Here is a 19,282-nt window from a genome sequence, read left to right on the forward strand (position 1 = left end):
CATGTCTCTGTCCCCCTCCTGTTTTCCCCAGCCGAAGCAGCGCATGTCCCTGTCCTCGACCCAGGAGACGCAGCGGCCCAACCACAGCTACGACCCGTCGGAAGTGAGCTCTTCGCTGGGCTATGCCAGCTTCAGCGCCAGCCCTCCCCTCAGCCCCGCCCTCAGCCCCGCCCCCGGCTCCGCCTTCAGCCCCGCTAACTACTCCATTGGCTCCGCGGAAGACTGCGGCCTGGCAGGTGGGAACGCTACTGCTTCTTTCACTCTTTCGACACCAGTTTTCTTTGCTTCTGTCATTCTGTTTCCTGTTTTCATTCACATGACATGCTGTTGTTATCGGTGCTACAGTACAGTAGCAGCAACTTTTTGTTTCAACTCAAAAAGTTCAATCCATCCAACCATCCATCCATACATCCTTCCATTCATCTATTCATCCATCTATCTATCCAAATGTACATCCATTCATCCATCCATCCCATACATCCTTCCATTCATCTATTCATCCATCTATCTATCCAAATGTGCATCCATCCATCCATACATCCTTCCATTCATCTATTCATCCATCTATCCATCCAAATGTACATCCATCCAACCATCCATCCATACATCCTTCCATTCATCTATTCATCCATCTATCTATCCAAATGTACATCCATTCATCCATCCATCCCATACATCCTTCCATTCATCTATTCATCCATCTATCTATCCAAATGTACATCCATTCATCCATGCATCCTTCCATTCATCTATTCATCCATCTATCTATCCAAATGTACATCCATTCATCCATCCATCCATACATCCTTCCATTCATCTATTCATCCATCTATCCATCCAAATGTACATCCATCCAACCATCCATCCATACATCCTTCCATTCATCTATTCATCCATCTATCTATCCAAATGTACATCCATTCATCCATCCATCCATACATCCTTCCATTCATCTATTCATTCATCTATCCATCCAAATGTACATCCATCCATCCATCCATCCATCCTTCCATTCATCTATTCATCCATCTATCCATCCAAATGTACATCCATCCATCCATCCATACATCCATTTCCCATACCCACTTATCCTGTTCAAGGTCACCAGTGTGCATAGTCTTTCCTGGAAGCTATGAGTTCAAGGCATGGAATAAACTAGTACTGGGCACCAAGCCAGTTCAATCCATTCTCTCATTTTTATTAACTGTTTACCCCAGTTTATGGTAGCAGTCTGGAGCCCATTCCAAGGTGAAGAGGGTGTGAGGTGGGGTAGCATCCGGATTTCTATCTCAGGGTATCTCAGGACACACTCATCTTCACGCACACAAACTCACACTTTGTGCTTTTGTGCTGTGGGGAAACCCTCGCTTAGCCCTGGAGAACATGCATCCACACACGGGATTGATATCGATAACCCTGCAGATGTGATGCGAGGAAGGGAGAGCTAGTGTTACCTGTCAGCACGCAACAGTGACTCAGTGCTGTCATGGGTTAGTCTAAACCAGCCTCACCAGTCTCCGCACGGCAGTGACTCAGCAGCAGAGTACGCTTAGTAATTATCCCCGCAGTCGCGGTGTTCAGCCTTATCCTGGGCTGATGTGCCAGAAGAACATGGGGACGGTTCGCTGCGGCGACGCTCAGGCTGAGGTGTGATCACAGCCGCTGCAATGCGTGACGTTTTAGCGCAGCCCCTGGAAATGCGCGCATTGCTCAGGTATGTTACCAGTATGTGAGAGACTGCAGACGATTCTAAGAGCACTGCAGCTATAGCAGAAAGCAGGAAGGATTTACAGTGAGGTATATGGGTGGTCTGTGGCTCTGGGCTAGGCCACTGTGCCTGTGATTGGAAGGTTGCTGCTTCCAGTCCCAGCACTGGCAGAGTAATTTCACTGTTGCACCCTTGGGCGAGGCTTTTAACCCCCAGCTGCCGCATGGGCTGTCTAACTTCTATTTCGCTATTGCATGTTCTGCTAAATGATTGATGCAAGCTGATGGTTTTACATTTATTCTTTACGAAACCTTTTTTTACTCATCCCTGTCAATCATATGGAGTCCATAAGAAGGCAGCTCTGTGATTGGCTGAGCTTGTTTGCACGCTGACCTTGTCAGTCTTCTGCAGCAGGTATGTTTATACCTTGTTTCAGTGCAGTGATTTTGGCAGCCCATGCCGCACCATCCCCTCCCTGAGTCAAATGCGACATGACTTCCTGTTTCTCACGGTAACGTCCGCGTTGTGACATTTAGCCAGCTGGTCCTCCAGATCTTGGGGACACACATCAGGTTCAGGCACAGGTGCCTGTATGCGACCCACTGCCATCCCGATGCATCTTTCAAACAGTGACGAATGTCAGAATGTTGTGCTGCCTGTGGTTTGGACATGGTGGCCAACCAGTCTGGTTGAATCCCTTACCCACTGCTGCTGTCATGCAATCCACCATTCACCAGCCTGCAAAGCTTTCTTCTGCAGCAAAAGTTGCCAAAATGACTGTAAGATACATTGGCTGGCTGCAGACAGACAGGTACAGTACATCCCCTGTAATCTGACTGGCCGCAGACAGACAGGCACATCCCCTTTAATCAGACAGGCTGCAGACAGACAGGCACATCCTCTGTAATCTGACTGGCCGCAGACAGACGGGCACATCCCCTTTAATCAGACAGGCTGCAGACAGACAGGCTGCAGAAGGACAGGCACATCCCCTGTAATCTGACTGGCCGCAGACGGACAGGCACATCCCCTTTAATCAGACAGGCTGCAGACAGACAGGCACATCCCCTTTAATCAGACAGGCTGCAGACAGACAGGCACATCCCCTGTAATCTGACTGGCCGCAGACGGACAGGCACATCCCCTTTAATCAGACAGGCTGCAGACAGACAGGCGGCAGAAGGACAGGCACATCCCCTGTAATCTGACTGGCTGCAGACAGACAGGCACATCCCCTTTAATCAGACAGGCTGTAGACAGACAGGCACATCCCCTTTAATCAGACAGGCTGCAGAAGGACAGGCACATCCCCTTTAATCAGACTGGCTGTGGATGGACAGGCATATCCCCTGTAATCTGACTGGCTGCAGATGGACAGGCACATCCCCTGTAATCTGACTGGCTGCGGATGGACAGGCACATCCCCTGTAATCTGACTGGCTGCGGATGGACAGGCACATCCCCTGTAATCTGACTGGCTGTAGACAGACAGGCACATCCCCTTTAATCAGACAGGCTGTAGAGAGACAGGCACATCCCCTTTAATCAGACAGGCTGCAGAAGGACAGGCATATCCCCTGTAATCTGACTGACTGCGGATGGACAGGCACATCTCCTGTAATCTGACTGGCTGCAGAAGGACATGCACATCCCCTGTAATCTGACTGGCTGCGGATGGACAGGCACATCTCCTGTAATCTGACTGGCTGCAGACAGACAGGCACATCCCCTTTAATCAGACAGGCTGTAGACAGACAGGCACATCCCCTTTAATCAGACAGGCTGCAGAAGGACAGGCACGTCCCCTGTAATCTGAGTTGCTGCCAAAGGACAGACACATCCCCTTTAATCAGACTGTCTGCCAAAGGACAAGCACATCCCCTTTAATCAGACTGTCTGCCAAAGGACAGGCACATCCCCTTTAATCAGACTGACTGCAGCCAGACAGACACACCCCCTTTAATCAGATTGGCTGCAGCCAGACAGATACACTTTAGTCATTATGGCTACAGTCAACTGTTAACGGTGAATCAGGCAAATGACTCCTGGTCAGGATATCGCTGGGGCATGTGTGCCCGCCAACATGAAGGACATATGATAAATATCAAAGAGTGGATTACATCAGTTTGCATGAACAACCATGTTCCAGGTACTGCCTGTGGGATGGGAGCTATGGGGTTTGACTTGCAGGGGCCCATATAGCCTGACCCATTATCTTGCAAACAGTTCATGCTGCTTCTTTTGGGCAGAACCAAAAACACAGCCTTAAAAAAATGGCTCATGGTCGGTCAGAGTCATGTACAGACTGTAGGCCTGCAAGGCTCATGGTCGGTCAGAGTCGTGTACAGACTGTAGGCCTGCATGGCTCATGGTCGGTCAGAGTCGTGGACAGACTGTAGGCCTGCATGGCTCATGGTCGGTCAGAGTCGTGTACAGACTGTAGGCCTGCATGGCTCATGGTCGGTCAGAGTCGTGTACAGACTGTAGGCCTGCATGGCTCATGGTCGGTCAGAGTCGTGTACAGACTGTAGGCCTGCATGGCTCATGGTCGGTCAGAGTCGTGTACAGACTGTAGGCCTGCATGGCTCATGGTCGGTCAGAGTCGTGTACAGACTGTAGGCCTGCATGGCTCATGGTCGGTCAGAGTCGTGTACAGACTGTAGGCCTGCATGGCTCATGGTCGGTCAGAGTCGTGTACAGACTGTAGGCCTGCATGGCTCATGGTCGGTCAGAGTCGTGTACAGACTGTAGGCCTGCATGGCTCATGGTCGGTCAGAGTCGTGTACAGACTGTAGGCCTGCATGGCTCATGGTTGCTCGCAGTATTCCTGCACCAGGTAGTTTGTATCTCAGATACTGGCAGGTTGGGCGAGTCGCTGTGATCCAGCCTATCTGTGCCCTTCTGCATGCTGAATACATGCTGTATAGCTTAGTAATATAACACTCTTTCACACACAGAGATTAAGCTGAGTCCCACCCCCCCAGCAAAAGAGCACATGAGGTAACACCAGCTCTGTAATGCAAGCAGATATATGGATAATTTCTCCTGCTGGGAGCTCTTTGGCCCCAATCCCCCCCCCCCAGCTGAGGATCTGGGCGCCGATCGCAGCGCTCCCTCTTCCTGCTTTCACGTTTTCCTCTTTACCTCCATTTATTAGCCGCTTGAGGGCCGCCGTGCTGTTGCCACGGTAACCCCCCTCCCAAAGTGAGGCTTCCGGCGAGCCATAAAAGGCCCCCCCAGCCCCCCTCCAGTTCCGGCTGCACTTCCCTGGGCCACCCCCCCAACATACGGAAGCCTTGCCTGCTGATTGGCTGACGCCATTTGCTGCCCACATAGGTAGAGGGGGAGTCCCACCTTGAAGGGGGGCGGATGGAGGACTCTTGATGGTGATTGGCTGGTGCCCTGTAACACCACACTCAGATTCCACACCTGTGTGTGGGGGGGGTCTTTGTGGTGGGCGGATGGATGGTTTTCTGGGTGCTAGTGGTGGGGGTTTGTGGATGGTCTGTGAAGGCTGGAGGATGGGGGGTGTTCCTGGTGTGTGTGAGTGCGTGGCCACCTCCAGAGGGCGCTGGATCCAGGGCAGATGTTCGGTCTTAGCAACCTTAATCTCCTCATATGAGAATGGAGGATAGGGACTGGGTTCAGTGACGGTGTGCGTGTTTGCATGAGCATGGGGTTTTGTGTGTGTGTGTCTGTGTGTCTGTGTGTTCGTACAAATGTTCAAGCACTCCCCTCCTTCCCCACATCGACTGCTTGGTCCCTCTCGTGTGTGTGTGTTTGTGTTTGATAGCCGTCTGCATCTTGCGTGGGTGCGTGTTTGTGTGAGTGTGTAAACAAGTATTCCTGACTGTCTTCATGCATGCGCACATGTGTGTGTGTGTGTGTGTGCGTGTGTGTGTGTGTGTGTGTTTGTTCCTGATTGCTGTACACACACCCTCAGCTATATGCATGCCCCCTCCTTAATCAGCCAAACCCCTGGGCTGCCAGTTATACTCACTCCAGCTGAATCGCCATGTTGGGAGCTCGTGTGCTGAGCTCCCGGTGACTCCTGCACTTTATCACATAGCCAGGTGCATACAGCACACTGCATACAGCACACTGCATACAGCACACAGCATACAGCACACTGCATACAGCTCACAGCACACAGCACACTGCATACAGCACACAGCATACAGCACATTGCATACAGCACACAGCATACAGCATACAGCACACTGCATACAGCTCACAGCACACAGCATACCGCATACAGCACACTGCATACAGCTCACAGCACACAGCATACAGCATACAGCACATTGCATACAGCACACAGCATACAGCACACTGCATACAGCTCACAGCATACAGCACACTGCATACAGCACATTGCATACAGCACACAGCATACAGCACACTGCATACAGCTCACAGCATACAGCACATTGCATACAGCACACTGCATACAGCTCACAGCATACAGCTCACAGCATACAGCTCACAGCATACAGCTCACAGCACACAGCATACAGCACACAGCATACAGCACACAGCACATTGCATACAGCACACAGCATACAGCACACAGCATACAGCATACAGCACACAGCACATTGCATACAGCACACAGCATACAGCACACAGCTCACAGCACATTGCATACAGCACACAGCATACAGCTCACAGCACATTGCATACAGCACACAGCATACAGCTCACAGCACATTGCATACAGCATACAGCACACAGCATACAGCTCACAGCACATTGCATACAGCATACAGCACACAGCATACAGCACACACAGCACACTGCATACAGCATACAGCACACAGCATACAGCACACAGCACACACAGCACACTGCATACAGCATACACAGAACACTGCATACAGCTCACAGCACACAGCACACAGCACACACAGCACACTGCATACAGCATACACAGAACACTGCATACAGCTCACAGCACACAGCATACAGCACACAGCACACACAGCACACTGCATACAGCATACACAGAACACAGCATACAGCACATAGCACACAGCATACAGCACACAGCATACCGCATACAGCACATTGCATACAGCACACAGCACACAGCATACAGCACATTGCATACAGCACAATGCATACAGCACATTGCATACAGCACACAGCATACAGCATACAGCACATTGCATACAGCTCACAGCACACAGCATACAGCACACAGCATACAGCACACAGCATACAGCACATTGCATACAGCTCACAGCACACAGCTCACAGCACACAGCACACAGCATACAGCACATTGCATACAGCACACAGCATACAGCATACTGCATACAGCACACAGCATACAGCACATTGCATACAGCACACAGCATACCGCATACAGCATACAGCACACAGCATACAGCACATTGCATACAGCACACAGCATACAGCACATTGCATACAGCTCACAGCATACAGCACACAGCATACAGCACATTGCATACAGCACACAGCATACAGCACAAAGCATACAGCATACCGCATACAGCACACAGCATACAGCATACAGTACCGCATACAGCACACAGCATACAGCATACAGTACCGCATACAGCATACAGCACACAGCATACAGCACATTGCATACAGCACACAGCATACAGCATACTGCATACAGCACACAGCATACAGCACATTGCATACAGCACACAGCATACAGCACACTGCATACAGCTCACAGCACACAGCATACAGCACACAGCATACAGCACACAGCACACTGCATACAGCATACACAGAACACAGCATACATAGCATACAGCACACTGCATACAGCTCACAGCACACAGCATACTGCATACAGCACACAGCACACACAGCACACTGCATACAGCATACACAGAACACAGCATACATAGCATACAGCACACAGAACACAGCATACAGCAAACAGCACCATGCCGAGACCATGGTTCTCAGCGGGAAACGGGTGGTTTGCCCTCTTCGGGTCGGGGAAGACGTACTTCCTCAAGTGGAGGAGTTTAAGTATCTCGGGGTCTTGTTCACGAGTGAGGGTAGGCGAGTTCGGGAGCTGGATAGACGAATCGGAGCGGCGTCTGCAGTTCTGCAGGCGCTTAACCGGTCCGTCGTGGCTAAGAAAGAACTGAGCCAAAAAGCAAAGCTCTCGATCTATTGGTCCATCTTCGTCCCTACCCTCACCTATGGTCATGAGCTATGGGTAATGACCGAAAGAATGAGATCGCGAATACAGGCGGCCGAAATTAGGTTTCTCCGCAGGGTGTCTGGGCTCTCCCTTAGGGATAGGGTGAGAAGTTCGGATATCCGGGAGGGCCTCAGAGTAGAACCGCTGCTTCTCCACGTCGAAAGGAGCCAGTTGAGGTGGTTTGGACATCTGGTGCGGATGCTTCCTGGGCGGCTACCCGGAGAGGTTTTCCGTGCATGTCCTACAGGGAGGAGGCCCCGGGGCAGGCCCAGGACTCGCTGGAGGGATTATATTTCTCGGCTAGCCTGAGAACGCCTTGGTATCCTCCCCGAGGAGCTGGTAGAGGTAGCTGGGGAGAGGGAGGTCTGGGTGCCTGTCCTGAAGCTGCACCCCCGCGACCCGAACCCCGGACAAGCGGCAGATGGATGGATGGATGGATGGATGGGACTGGAAGATTCTGCAAAAGTTGACCATGTACCCCGCATGTACCCCTGGCAAAATGACTGCCCCCAAAAAAATCACCCATACATGCTAAAAAAGTTTAGCCTATTAGCCTCCTCCCACTCCCCCATGAATATCTTGGGCCCGGCAGATTTGTTCTGGTGCCGACACTGCATTATATCCCTCTGGGAAGGAGGGGTTAGACAGGAGTTTGCCTGCACTGGGATTAAGATGATAAACGCGTGCGATTTAGAGTTCCCGGCGGCTCTGGGAGTGTCCCTGCCTTTAGGTATAACCCTGCTCCCATTGGGGGCCCCACTGATGGAGTGCCGAGCCGCTCGACGTGCCAGTGGCAGCGCTCCGGATGTTTCATTAAAGGACCAGGGGGGCGGTCTGCGAAGGCAGTCTGTCAGAGTCCCGGGTCCCGGCCGTGCAGGGATGTTTCTGCTGCTTCAGCACTCGCCAGCAGTCCGGAGGTGTGAGCCAAGCAGAGTTACAGCAGTCCAGCAGATGGCGTAGCTGTTAAGGTCACGGTGCAAAGGCGGGACCCTGCTCTGGTGCCACCGAGGAAAACCCTTAAATGGAAATGCTCTATAAAACATCCAGCTGTATAAATGTTTAACTTAAAAAGCGCCCTTTACAAGAGAATCCACTAAGCAGCTGTGTACAGATGTCAAGGACTTGGACCAAAGACTGAAAGTCGCCTGAAGCTTTAAAGGGACTCAGCTGCGCAAAATGGTGGAGTCCCATTGGATGAAAGCTATTTAAAACAAAGATTTGCTATTTCTGTAGTCCTGCTGCAAATGACTGGTGGTTCTGTGCAGCTGAGTAACACCATTCTTTGTTGGAGTTTGGGTTCTCATGTTTTGAGTAACGCTGTCTTCTATTGGAGGAAAGTGTGGTCAGTGGGTGGGGCTCGTGGGGGCATGAAAGAGAAAATGTCAGCCATTCATTAAACTATTGAAGTGGAATATATTGCAAGGGTCATAGAGTGGTCTTATTTTATGCACATAAATATGTGTATAAATGCTGATAAATACTACGTTGATAAGTCTTCGGTCGGGTGGAGTGACTTGCATCACCAAACCAAGAGCATCTGATGGCCAACCCCCCTCCCCCCCAACTGTGTCTCTCCTGCCCTGTTCCTCTCTCCCTCACACCCCCATCCTCGTCTTCCTGCTCAGTTCATCTCGGTTCCATTAGCCATCACGCCCAGGAAACGCTGCGACGCTGCCAAGACACAAAGTAGACGGTGACAGCGACAGCCACGGATGACACACGCATCAGTGCTACATGGCTGTTGGAGGGGGGGGGGGGGGGGGCGAGGGGGGTGTCCGTAGAAATCAGCAGATTACCAGGCGCGGGCCCAAAGTTCATCGCTCGCTGTCTGTCAAGCGGCGCCGGGCATGTGGGACATGATCTCCTCTTCTAAAAGCCTGACGAAGACGCGTTCAGAGGCAGCAACATCGGTGTAATACAGCGAAAGACATCCTTAATTAAACCACACGCTTTGCTCGGTATCTTACGTGAGAGACCGTTTTTATTGGACTAAATGTTTTGATTAATCTCAGTTTAGTTTAATGGGTGCCTACAGGTTTGAGCAGATCTAGTTAAATCACTTCCTGTACAGAGGGGCACCATGAAGGGAGGGAAGTTAGGGTGATCCCTGACTGACAAGGGCCCTAAAAATTTGGAACATAAGTTGATTGGTCAGGGTTGGGGGTCCAATATGAATTTTGTCACAGGCCACAAAATTTCTAATGGCACCTCTGCCGCTAGAGATGTTAGTACTCTGATGTCATCATGTTGATGTAGCAGAGATGGATGTATCTCGGCAGCAGAGGATTGTGGGACAGCCTAGGGGGACACAGACTTCCTGCTCCCGGGATACATCAGTTGCCCCACTGTAGCTGTCCGCCCTCTGCTAGCTTCGCCAACATCTCATAGCCTTCCCCCTCACCAGCTGACTGCCACCCCGCCGGTGACGATCGCCATGTTGCTGCCATCCTTCCATCCTCCAAGTGGGCCACACTCCGCTGGCGGGATCCGAGCTGGTTGCCGTGGTGACATGCTTTGCCGAAGTGAAAGTGAACGCGAATGGTTGTCCGCCCTTGGGAGATGGGGATCAGTGGGAGGTGTCACTTTTTAATGGAGATCATACCTGTACTGCGGGATGTGTGTTTATTGGGGGTGGGGTCGCTAGGGAGACTCGCGTCAGTCAGGGCGGACAGGGAACATCAGTGCCACCCCTGCACCCCCAAGCTCTGAGTAGCCTGTCAGTAATGGTCCTCTTATTGGGGGGGCAGAGGTGGAAATGTCAGGTCCAGAAAGTACAAATCCAGACTGTGATTTAGTTTCAACCAACCAGTTGAGCATAAAGAGTCACAGTTACTCAACTGGTTGGTTGAAACAAAATCCTGGTCTGGATTTGTACTTTCTGGACCTGACATTTCCACCTCTGTTGGGAGGGGGGGGGTCTGTGGCTCAGTGGGTGCAGCCTCTGTGCCTGTGATGGGAAGGTCACCGGTTCAACCCTCAGTAGAATAGTCACATCTTTGTTGGCTCCTTGAGGCAGGGCCTTAACTCCCAAAATGCTCCAGGCCTGACCATGCACTCCGACTCAAAGCTGTACATTCACCTGTGTGTCTGTGTGCTTCAGGTATACATTACAATGTAAAAAGACCTTTTATTTTGACATTATGGGGACCATTTTTTTCAGTCCCCACAAGGGGAAATTCAGTTTTTAAAAAATCTGTGACTGCAATCAAAAAACTTAAAATGCCAAAAGTCTCATATTTAGTTTGGTTACTTATGGTTAAGGTTAGGGCTGGGTAGGGGTTAAGGTTGTAATTGTGGGGATTAGGGTTTTTTTAGTTAGGAAATGAATGGATGGTCCCCACAAAGATATGAGCATAAGTCTGTGTGTGTGTGTGTGTGTGTGTGTCAAAGGGAAGGTTGATGGGAAAAGCAAAAAGAAGCAAGATCATATCCCTGTGTGCTGTTCCCTTGACGAGAAGGAATAGGAGACAGAGAGAGTGCTCATGTGAGTGTGCCAATGGGGGCCTGAGAGATGCTTGTGTCGTCTCCCCAGTTGCCTGTTTAGATTTCATTGACCCACACAAACAACTCACTCCGCCATCCTGCTGTGAATGCTGACAGACTCAGTGCCGAATTCAGGCCTGGTGGGAGTTAAGCGATCATGGCAACAAGTTGTCAGAGTTAAATTAGCAGTAGCTGGTTGTGTAAACAGGGACGCCAGCTTTCCTGTTGGTGCAGTCACGGCGTGCCCATCTCTGCTCCATGGCCATCTCCTGCCCCTGCCCTGGCAACGTGCCACCCAATTAAAAATGGTACCACTCTCAGCTGTGTGCTGCAGCTGCAAGGTTCCCCGTTCGGCAGTGTCCGATGTTATGCTGTTTTTGTTTTCGTGTTTTTGAATTCATGGCTGGTTCAGCGTTAAAAACAAACAGAAGTGAGACCCTGGGTCCTTTTTGCATACATTTAATGTGACATTAGGCCTGCTATTATGATGATCTGTTTATCTGTTGCTTTTGATCTGTTTTGCCTGGGGATAGACATACAAAATGTGCTGGTATCCCTGATGGTCTGTAATATTCACTGCTTCCGAGCTGTGATTGGCCTTCGCCAGTCAGAGATGTCAGCACGACCGGCTCAGATTCTCTGCCATGTTAATGCCAGGGAGCCTGAACAAAGCTCAGGGGACTCTTCCGCATCATATAACAGTTTTAAAAGGGTGTGAGCCTTTATTACATGAGTTACGTTATTTGCCAGCCCTCACTACCCCATTGGAAGTCTGCCTTCAGTCTGGAGGAGAGGGTCCCTTTGGGAAGGCCTAGATACTCCTTCTGTTACATGCTGTTCTTTTGGCTTGAAGACTACTGATGTTGCCCCTCCCGCTTTTCATTCTAGGAAAATCAATCTGTCAATCAATAAATACATCCCGTGCTATTCTATACTGCACCGTCTAATCAGAAAGGAGTTGTCACAAAGCACTCGTAGATGGAATCAAACACATTTGGCCGTTGCTCTTTGTTGGATGTTCTGACGTAGATATTGTTGTAATTATCGCACTCGTGCATCATTGGATGTAAAGCTGTAGGGCTCATTTGGCTTCTCTGTGTAGATCTGTCCTGGTTTGTCCATCTAGATTTCTTTCTGTCATTGTCCTTCTAGAGCTTTCTAGACTTGCTTATGGTGCATATGTTCCTGTTCTTCTTTTTTATAGGAAAACAACAAAGCCCCTCATATCACTAACAGGAGTTGCTATTTTCTTCAATTTTCACTAGACAGAATTGTTTTACTTTTGTCAGTAATGGGAATACCTTGGGTGGGCAGGAATGCATGGATAAACATATGCATTGGCCTGCAGGGGGCACCATAAGGCTATCACATGTGGTGGCAGTGACACTTTTTGACAGTATCGAGATAAGGAGGAGCCCACTGCATTGTGTCCTGGTCATAGGTCTATAACCTGATTAGAACTGGATGCAGGCTGCTTGGTCCACACAGGGGCGTGTCCTGCCAGGGGATGCAGGAATGCTGTCCTATCAGGTCAGAGCACCAGCTCTCAGACATGTATGGAAAGTTGGGATGGTGCTTTTGCCCTGTAGTCGAATGCTGAGTAGAGTCAGGGAGACACCAGGCGAATCGGGGAATCAGCAGTGGATGCCGTGTCAGTCTTGAAGGCAACCTCTCATCCGCGCTTGGTCACATCTCTGCTGTCTCTTATGGATTCTGCCTGATGATTCTGGCTTTTCTTTGGTGCCTGGGCTTCACCTGTTATCGCAGCAGGGGATGTAAAGAGAGACCGAGAGCTCAAATCATTGTTAAAACAGGTTTTAATGCGTATCAGAGGCATTATTGCACTCGGTTTCGCCGTCGTCCTTAATCGCTGGCGTTCCTGCAGTCGTCGGTCGTCTTTTGCAGGCTGATTGCACACTTAGAATTGGAATTTAATTGCGAATTTGACACACAGGGAGATGTGTGACAGAAGGGCCCAGGGCATTGTGGGTGAGTGGAGCTGCGGCGGCGAGGGGGCGGCTGTCCCAAAATGCACAGAGCGCAGCTCCCGCGAGCTGCCAACCCACGGACTGCGGCTATGGTGACAGGTCCGTCCACATGGAGCAGCAGCTAAATCTGTAACAGGCCCCACTACCATATACCAGCTTCACTTTGCACAAATGATCTTTTGCTGTTTTGGGAGTATCGTCTCCTTTCCGCCGCCTTATCAGTGTCTCTCCCGTGTCATGTGGTGAGCATCCTGTTATGTTCATTCAGCATTTCCCGGCCGAATGTTTCGGTCATTATTCACACTGAAGGGCGCTGATGGATTCACTGGAGGCCTGGAGAAGTGATGACTAAAGGCCTGTGAGCATTTGCTAGCAGTCAGTGGGTGCATCTTCCACTGAGCCTTGGAGAAAAGGCAACCGTTAGGTAAGGTCCGCTTTTGGGAGAGTGTAGGTAAGCGCAATGTGATGGGCTGGCCTGTAGGGGGCAGAAGGGCATAGTGATTTTGTGTGTCAACATGAGCGTCGACCTCTCTTATACGTTTCCTCCATTCTGCTGCATCACCTCCTTGTTTCATATTGGGTTGGCTAAGCTCTGATTTTGAACTCACCACAAACTGGCTTTTGAAGGACGCTTTGAGCAAACAGATCTGATTAATACCCCCCACTTTAACCTCTTTGCACTAGTTAAGGCAATTTTAATTTCTTTTGTACCTGTTTTTGTAATTGGTTGCTGTCCATTCTGACTCCCCATTTCGTCTATCCCAGAAGCCACCAGTGAGATTTATGATCAGGAGACTAATTGGATTCTCCCATCATCCCTCCCTGCGTTAACGACTGTGCCCCGCCTTTCTGACTTTGCCCTGTGCCTTAAATGTCCTTCGACGGCGGGGGCTAACAAGCTGCCAGTCCTCGTGTACGCATTGCATTTGGCGAGGATTTGACCATTAGTTCTGGGATTGTTTTCAGACCTCGCAGCTACATTATTTGCCATCATTGAGGTTATTTGACACAGTTCATTGGGTAGCGTTGGACAGGCACCGTAACATCTTTCTGTTCAGCGATATCGTCCCCGTGTGGCATTATCCCGTTACCGGTTCCAGTTGGCCTATCGGTACGGTCCCCATTTGGACGTGCGCGTTTCTAAACCACACAACAGTCAGCTAACACGTGTGAAGACAAATAAAAATGGCAGCGTTGTGTGATTATTACAGTACATGCTCACCATTGGCAGGGTGTTGAGAGCCGTGAGGCGGGCGATGGGCACTGCGGTGTAGGACTGGTTACCGGTGAAAGCCGATCTGGTCAAGAGAGGTTGAGAGCGTGGTTTGATCCCGTGGAGGAATCTTGGCTAGTCCACCAGGTCTCCCCAGTTGGGCCCGCCAGCTCCGAGCCTCTATAATTTGCTCTCCGTTGGCATTTAGCCCATTTGCCGCCGCTGTCTACACGCCAGCGTGAGTGAGAGATATCGGCACCTCGCTGTCTAGCTGTGAGTTCTCAGCTGCTTCCCCCCGGCTTGCTGGCATTCGCTCTCCTTCGAGACGGAGTTACCAGCCGCTGTCTCCGCTCCTCCATGGGAGCCAAGCTTGCCGATGGCCGCACCCCCTCCCGGATACCTGTTCTTTCCCCGCCCAGTGTCACGGTTCTGACCCCAAGGCACATGTCTGTTTCCACATGCTCATTGTCTTTATTATTATTGCTGATGCTATCAATTATACAGGGCGTTAGAGTCTGTCGTATACTGTCATGCAATATGAGACACATTATCATTAATGTCCCCTTTTCATTATTTACCACCTTAACGCTTATTTATTTGGTAATGGGGACATTTCATCAAAGAGTGCATCTCCACCTACTAACCTGCTCACTATTCTTTGAGTATCAGGGGAACCTGTACTGGGATCCTTTCTGTTGAGGCTCTTTGCTCTGAGAGCTAGAGGAATGGGGAATTCTGAGCTTTTTTTCTGGAAAAGAACTCAACCCTGAAGTCATATGATCCACTGTGAGATCAGACAAGCTCCAAGGACAGTTCTGTATACCTCTTAGGGGTAATGATTGCTTATCTTTCCTCTTGCTGGTATCTTTTTCATGATCCTAATTCCAGTTGCTCTTACACTTTTTTTTTCCTTATCTGTGGGATAATGCTCACTCCTTCCTTCAGTCCTTCACTTTTCTCCTGAACAACCCCATACCTTGGTGATAGGTCTTCTTCTTAACCCTGTAGCTCAAAAAGCAGAGCATTGCACTAACGTCACAAAGGTTGTGGGTTCAAATCCTGGAGTACACATAAATCGTAAGCCTTCCTTCTACTGTAATTCGCTTTCAATAAGAGTGTCTGATAAATGAATTAAACATTAATTAAACGTCACCCTCCTGTACTTCTCTCTGTACCCCAGATGACGTGCCAGTTGAAGACGACTTCCGTGAAGGACACGTCCCAGACCAGTTTGCCGGGCTGCTGCATGGTTCATCGCCAGCCTGCGAGTCCCCCGACAACCCCTACCAGCTCTACGGAAAGGTGCGCAAGTTCAGTGCCCCTGAGCCTGGACCGGCACATCACCACGGCAATCTGCTCCAGGCTCCCGAACTGTGTACCCGCCTCCCCCGAACGGGCAGTGAAGCGTCCGCCCTGAAGGGTCCACGGGAGCCCAAACCGCAGGTTGTTTATCGGACCATCTTCCACACCCGTGTGAACCAGAACCAAACCCGGAACCAGAGCCGGAACGAGACGGATCCAAAAAGTGGCTCCCCAGCTCGGTCAGGCTTGGAGGAGCGAGCGTGCACGCTCGGCAGGATGCGTTCCGTGCCTAAGGACGTGCTGGACCTGCAGCTCTCCCGGAACTTCTCCAAGTCAGACTCCAACCTCATCTCCGTGTCACCCATCCAGGAGGAACGACGAGGCCAGCCTGGCACTGGCAGAACCAGCCCCAGCAGCCGGCTGGAGCGAACACCGTCCTTCACAGCAGAATGGGAGGAGGTAAGAGTGGCTATAGCGGCCGCCGGTCTCTCGTTCTCGTTGGTCATTGGTTCATTGTTTATGGGTCTTTGTCCTCTTAGTGGACTATGTTTGTAGTTGGCTGGCCTCCATGTGCTTCCATGTGCGTAGTATTTTTTATTTATTGGATTTATTGAGCACAAAAGACAATGTTACATGTGAAAACAATGCAACCGTTGTTTTGTACGGAGGTTTCTAGCCAATCCTTGGTTGGACTAGGTTTTCAGACTATCTGTGTATTTATACACTTTAGGCGAACTGACTTAGCATCCCATGGTGATGCCAGCAATGGGTGTGGCTTAATTAGCAAATCCTTCTAATGAATAGGGGTGTCTGCATACTTTTGTCCATGTATTGTGTGTTGATTTGACATCCCTGTCTCACGCCATATCCACTCTGACCTGCCAAAACTCCTAAATCTGATCTGTATGCATTTCAATTCGACAGTATGTAGCACTGGTTGTAGGATGAACTGAATGCTAAATAGCCTTGTTGTTGACATGAGGGCATTACTTGTGGTCTTCTGTAGCACCTTCCCATGGAGCTGCTTTCTTGCATTCAAGTAGAGTTCTGCATAGACTTAAAGAGAACAAATCGCTATTCTATACCAGTCAGGTTCAGGTTTTTTTTTTTGCCCAGAAATCAACTCAAGGAGAAGCTCCTTTTTAGAGGATCTCAAGTTTGGTACTAATATCAAACTCAACCAGTGAGAGACTGGCACTGGATGGGGTCAAGTCCAGGGAAAGAAGTCATGGAAACAGAGAACTGGAACAGCCCTAAAGAGACTGCCTTGGAAAAACCAGCCCAAAAACAGTAAAGCTTAGAGAAACCAGCCCTAAGACTCAAGCTCAGAGAAACCAGCAATAAGAGTCAAGCTCAGAGAAACCAGCAATAAGACTCAAGCTCAGAGAAACCAGCCCTAAGAGGCAAGCTCAGAGAAACCAGCTGTAAGAGTCAATCTCAAGATAGCAGCCCTAAGAGTCAATCTCTGAGAAACCAGTCCTACGAATCAATCTCAGAGAAACAAACCTTAAATAGTCAAGCTCAGAGAAACCAGCCCTTTCGTCGGTTGCATTGAGAACCAAATCCAGCCAAACAGCACACCGTGAAATCCTGTTTAGGGAGAACGTGGATTTCTTATGGCAGTCAGCACAGCCGTAAGCAGAAAATATGACTGTCGCAGTGATGATGTTTCATGCTCCATCTTTGTCTCTCTATAGATTGATAAAATCATGAGCTCCATTGGAGCCGGAATCAGTACAGAGCTGGAGGAGATCAAGGAAGACGCATCAGGTGCGTGTTTGTCTTTGTGCATCTATGTGTATATGTATGTATGTGTGTGTGTCTGTGTGTGTGTGTGACTTCTGTCTATATCTGTGTGTGAGTAATGAAGTAAACTTGTGAAATTTACCTCTCAGTCTAAAGGGCCAGAAGTGTATTAGCAGGTCAGAGGCAATAACTTTCTGAATGAGCACTGTAGAGACAAATTGCATCATGGGAAGTTGGTTCATATAACTAGGCCGTGAGGTCAACCCAGATCTTAGGCTTGAATGGCACCCTCCTCTACACTGACTGTATTGCGCTATTCTTTCATTGACAGCTCTGGTCCTCTGCCTGTCCAGAGTACCTGAAAGGATGTTCCCTTTGTGCATGATAGCGTAGCCTGTGGTGCCATATGAATGTCATGTGGATGAGCCGCCTTGTTACATTTTAGACTGACAGCTGGTTATAGGTTGTTTTGCTATGTATGCTAGCTTTAGCTGCCCATGTTTTGGTCTGTATGTACAGCGTTCCACTGTGGTGACCTGCAGACAGGAACCCTAGAACCCTAGCCGCAGCCTTTGGCGAACGCTTTGTGCTCTGTCTCCAGGGAAACCCCATTAATGATGTTAAATGTGGAGGAAGCTGCTCCAGGGGCACTAAAGCCAGCCTATGCTGCAGCCTAAGATGGACCAGACTTCTGGGCCTTTTTCTAACGTTACATTTCTGCTGCCTGTCTCTTTCCTCAAGTGTCGAATGCCGCAGTCACTCGTCGTGTGTCCCTCCTCCCCTCCTCAGCCGGGGGGCCACATGTATCCACAGCATATATCGCTAATTTCAGGGAATAAAGGGTTTATATATGGAAGGAATGAGGATAAGTTTCAGGGGAGAGAGGAAAACGTGAGAATCAAGAAGAGGAGAAGCATTTACAACTTTCCCCTGATTCTGATGGAATGGAAGGTTTATCTTATGGAGTGGCAAGTGTGTATGTCTGTAAGAGTGTGTGTGTGTGTGTGTGTCAGAGTGTGTGTGTGTGTATATGCATGTGTGAGGGTGAGTGTGTGTGTGAGAGTGTGTATGTGTGTGTATGTGAGAGAGAGAGTGTGTGCGTCGATGAATCTATGTATGTACATGACAGTTTGTGTCTCCTTGAGAGTGTGTATGTATGTCTGTGAATGTGTGTTTGTGTGTATGTGTGTATCTGGGAGAGTCTGTGCGTATCTACTGTATGAGAGTGTGTGTGTGTGTGTGAGTGTCCATGAGAGTATGTGTATAAGAATGCGTGCATGTCTGTGAGAGTGTTTGTGTGTGTGTGTGAGTGCATGCGTTTCTTCATCTCTCAGTATGTGTGCATGTGGCGTGTGTGTTGTTGCTGTGTCTCTGTTATTGCCGTTGCATGTGGTTTTATTCATTTCTCTGTTCTGCCTGTCTGTGTGTTTGCGCGCCTGTGTTTGTTTTTGTGGTTGTACACGACTGTGTGCCTGCGCTATAGGAGAGGGCATCCTCATACAGCTCCACACCCTCAGACAATGGCGGGGTACGGAGTGAGGGAGGGAGAGGGAGCGAGAAAGCGAGAGAGAGAGAGAGAGAGGGAGGGACAGAGGGAGGGAGGGAGAACTGGAGAAAGAGGGAGCGGGAAGAAGAGAGGAGGGGCAGGG

At 49.8% G+C, this 19,282-nt stretch overlaps 1 protein-coding gene across 6 annotated transcripts in view; it reads left to right on the forward strand.

Moving 5' to 3' along the window:
• The window catches only part of anks1b (ankyrin repeat and sterile alpha motif domain containing 1B), a 140,538-nt gene that overhangs the window by 88,334 nt on the left and 32,922 nt on the right, over positions 1 to 19,282 (forward strand). For 5 of the 6 annotated variants that reach the window (XM_023816855.2, XM_023816854.2, XM_072709383.1 and 2 more), the window contains 3 exons: positions 32 to 236; positions 15,766 to 16,346; positions 17,585 to 17,657. In XM_023816855.2, the coding sequence (XP_023672623.1) occupies positions 32 to 236; positions 15,766 to 16,346; positions 17,585 to 17,657 (859 nt within the window). The remainder of the gene's footprint in view (positions 1 to 31; positions 237 to 15,765; positions 16,347 to 17,584; positions 17,658 to 19,282) is intronic. The other variant, XM_072709385.1, reaches the window with a different exon arrangement.

This window comes from Paramormyrops kingsleyae, chromosome 1, assembly GCF_048594095.1.
Source record: "Paramormyrops kingsleyae isolate MSU_618 chromosome 1, PKINGS_0.4, whole genome shotgun sequence".
Classification (NCBI taxonomy): Eukaryota; Metazoa; Chordata; class Actinopteri; order Osteoglossiformes; family Mormyridae; genus Paramormyrops; species Paramormyrops kingsleyae.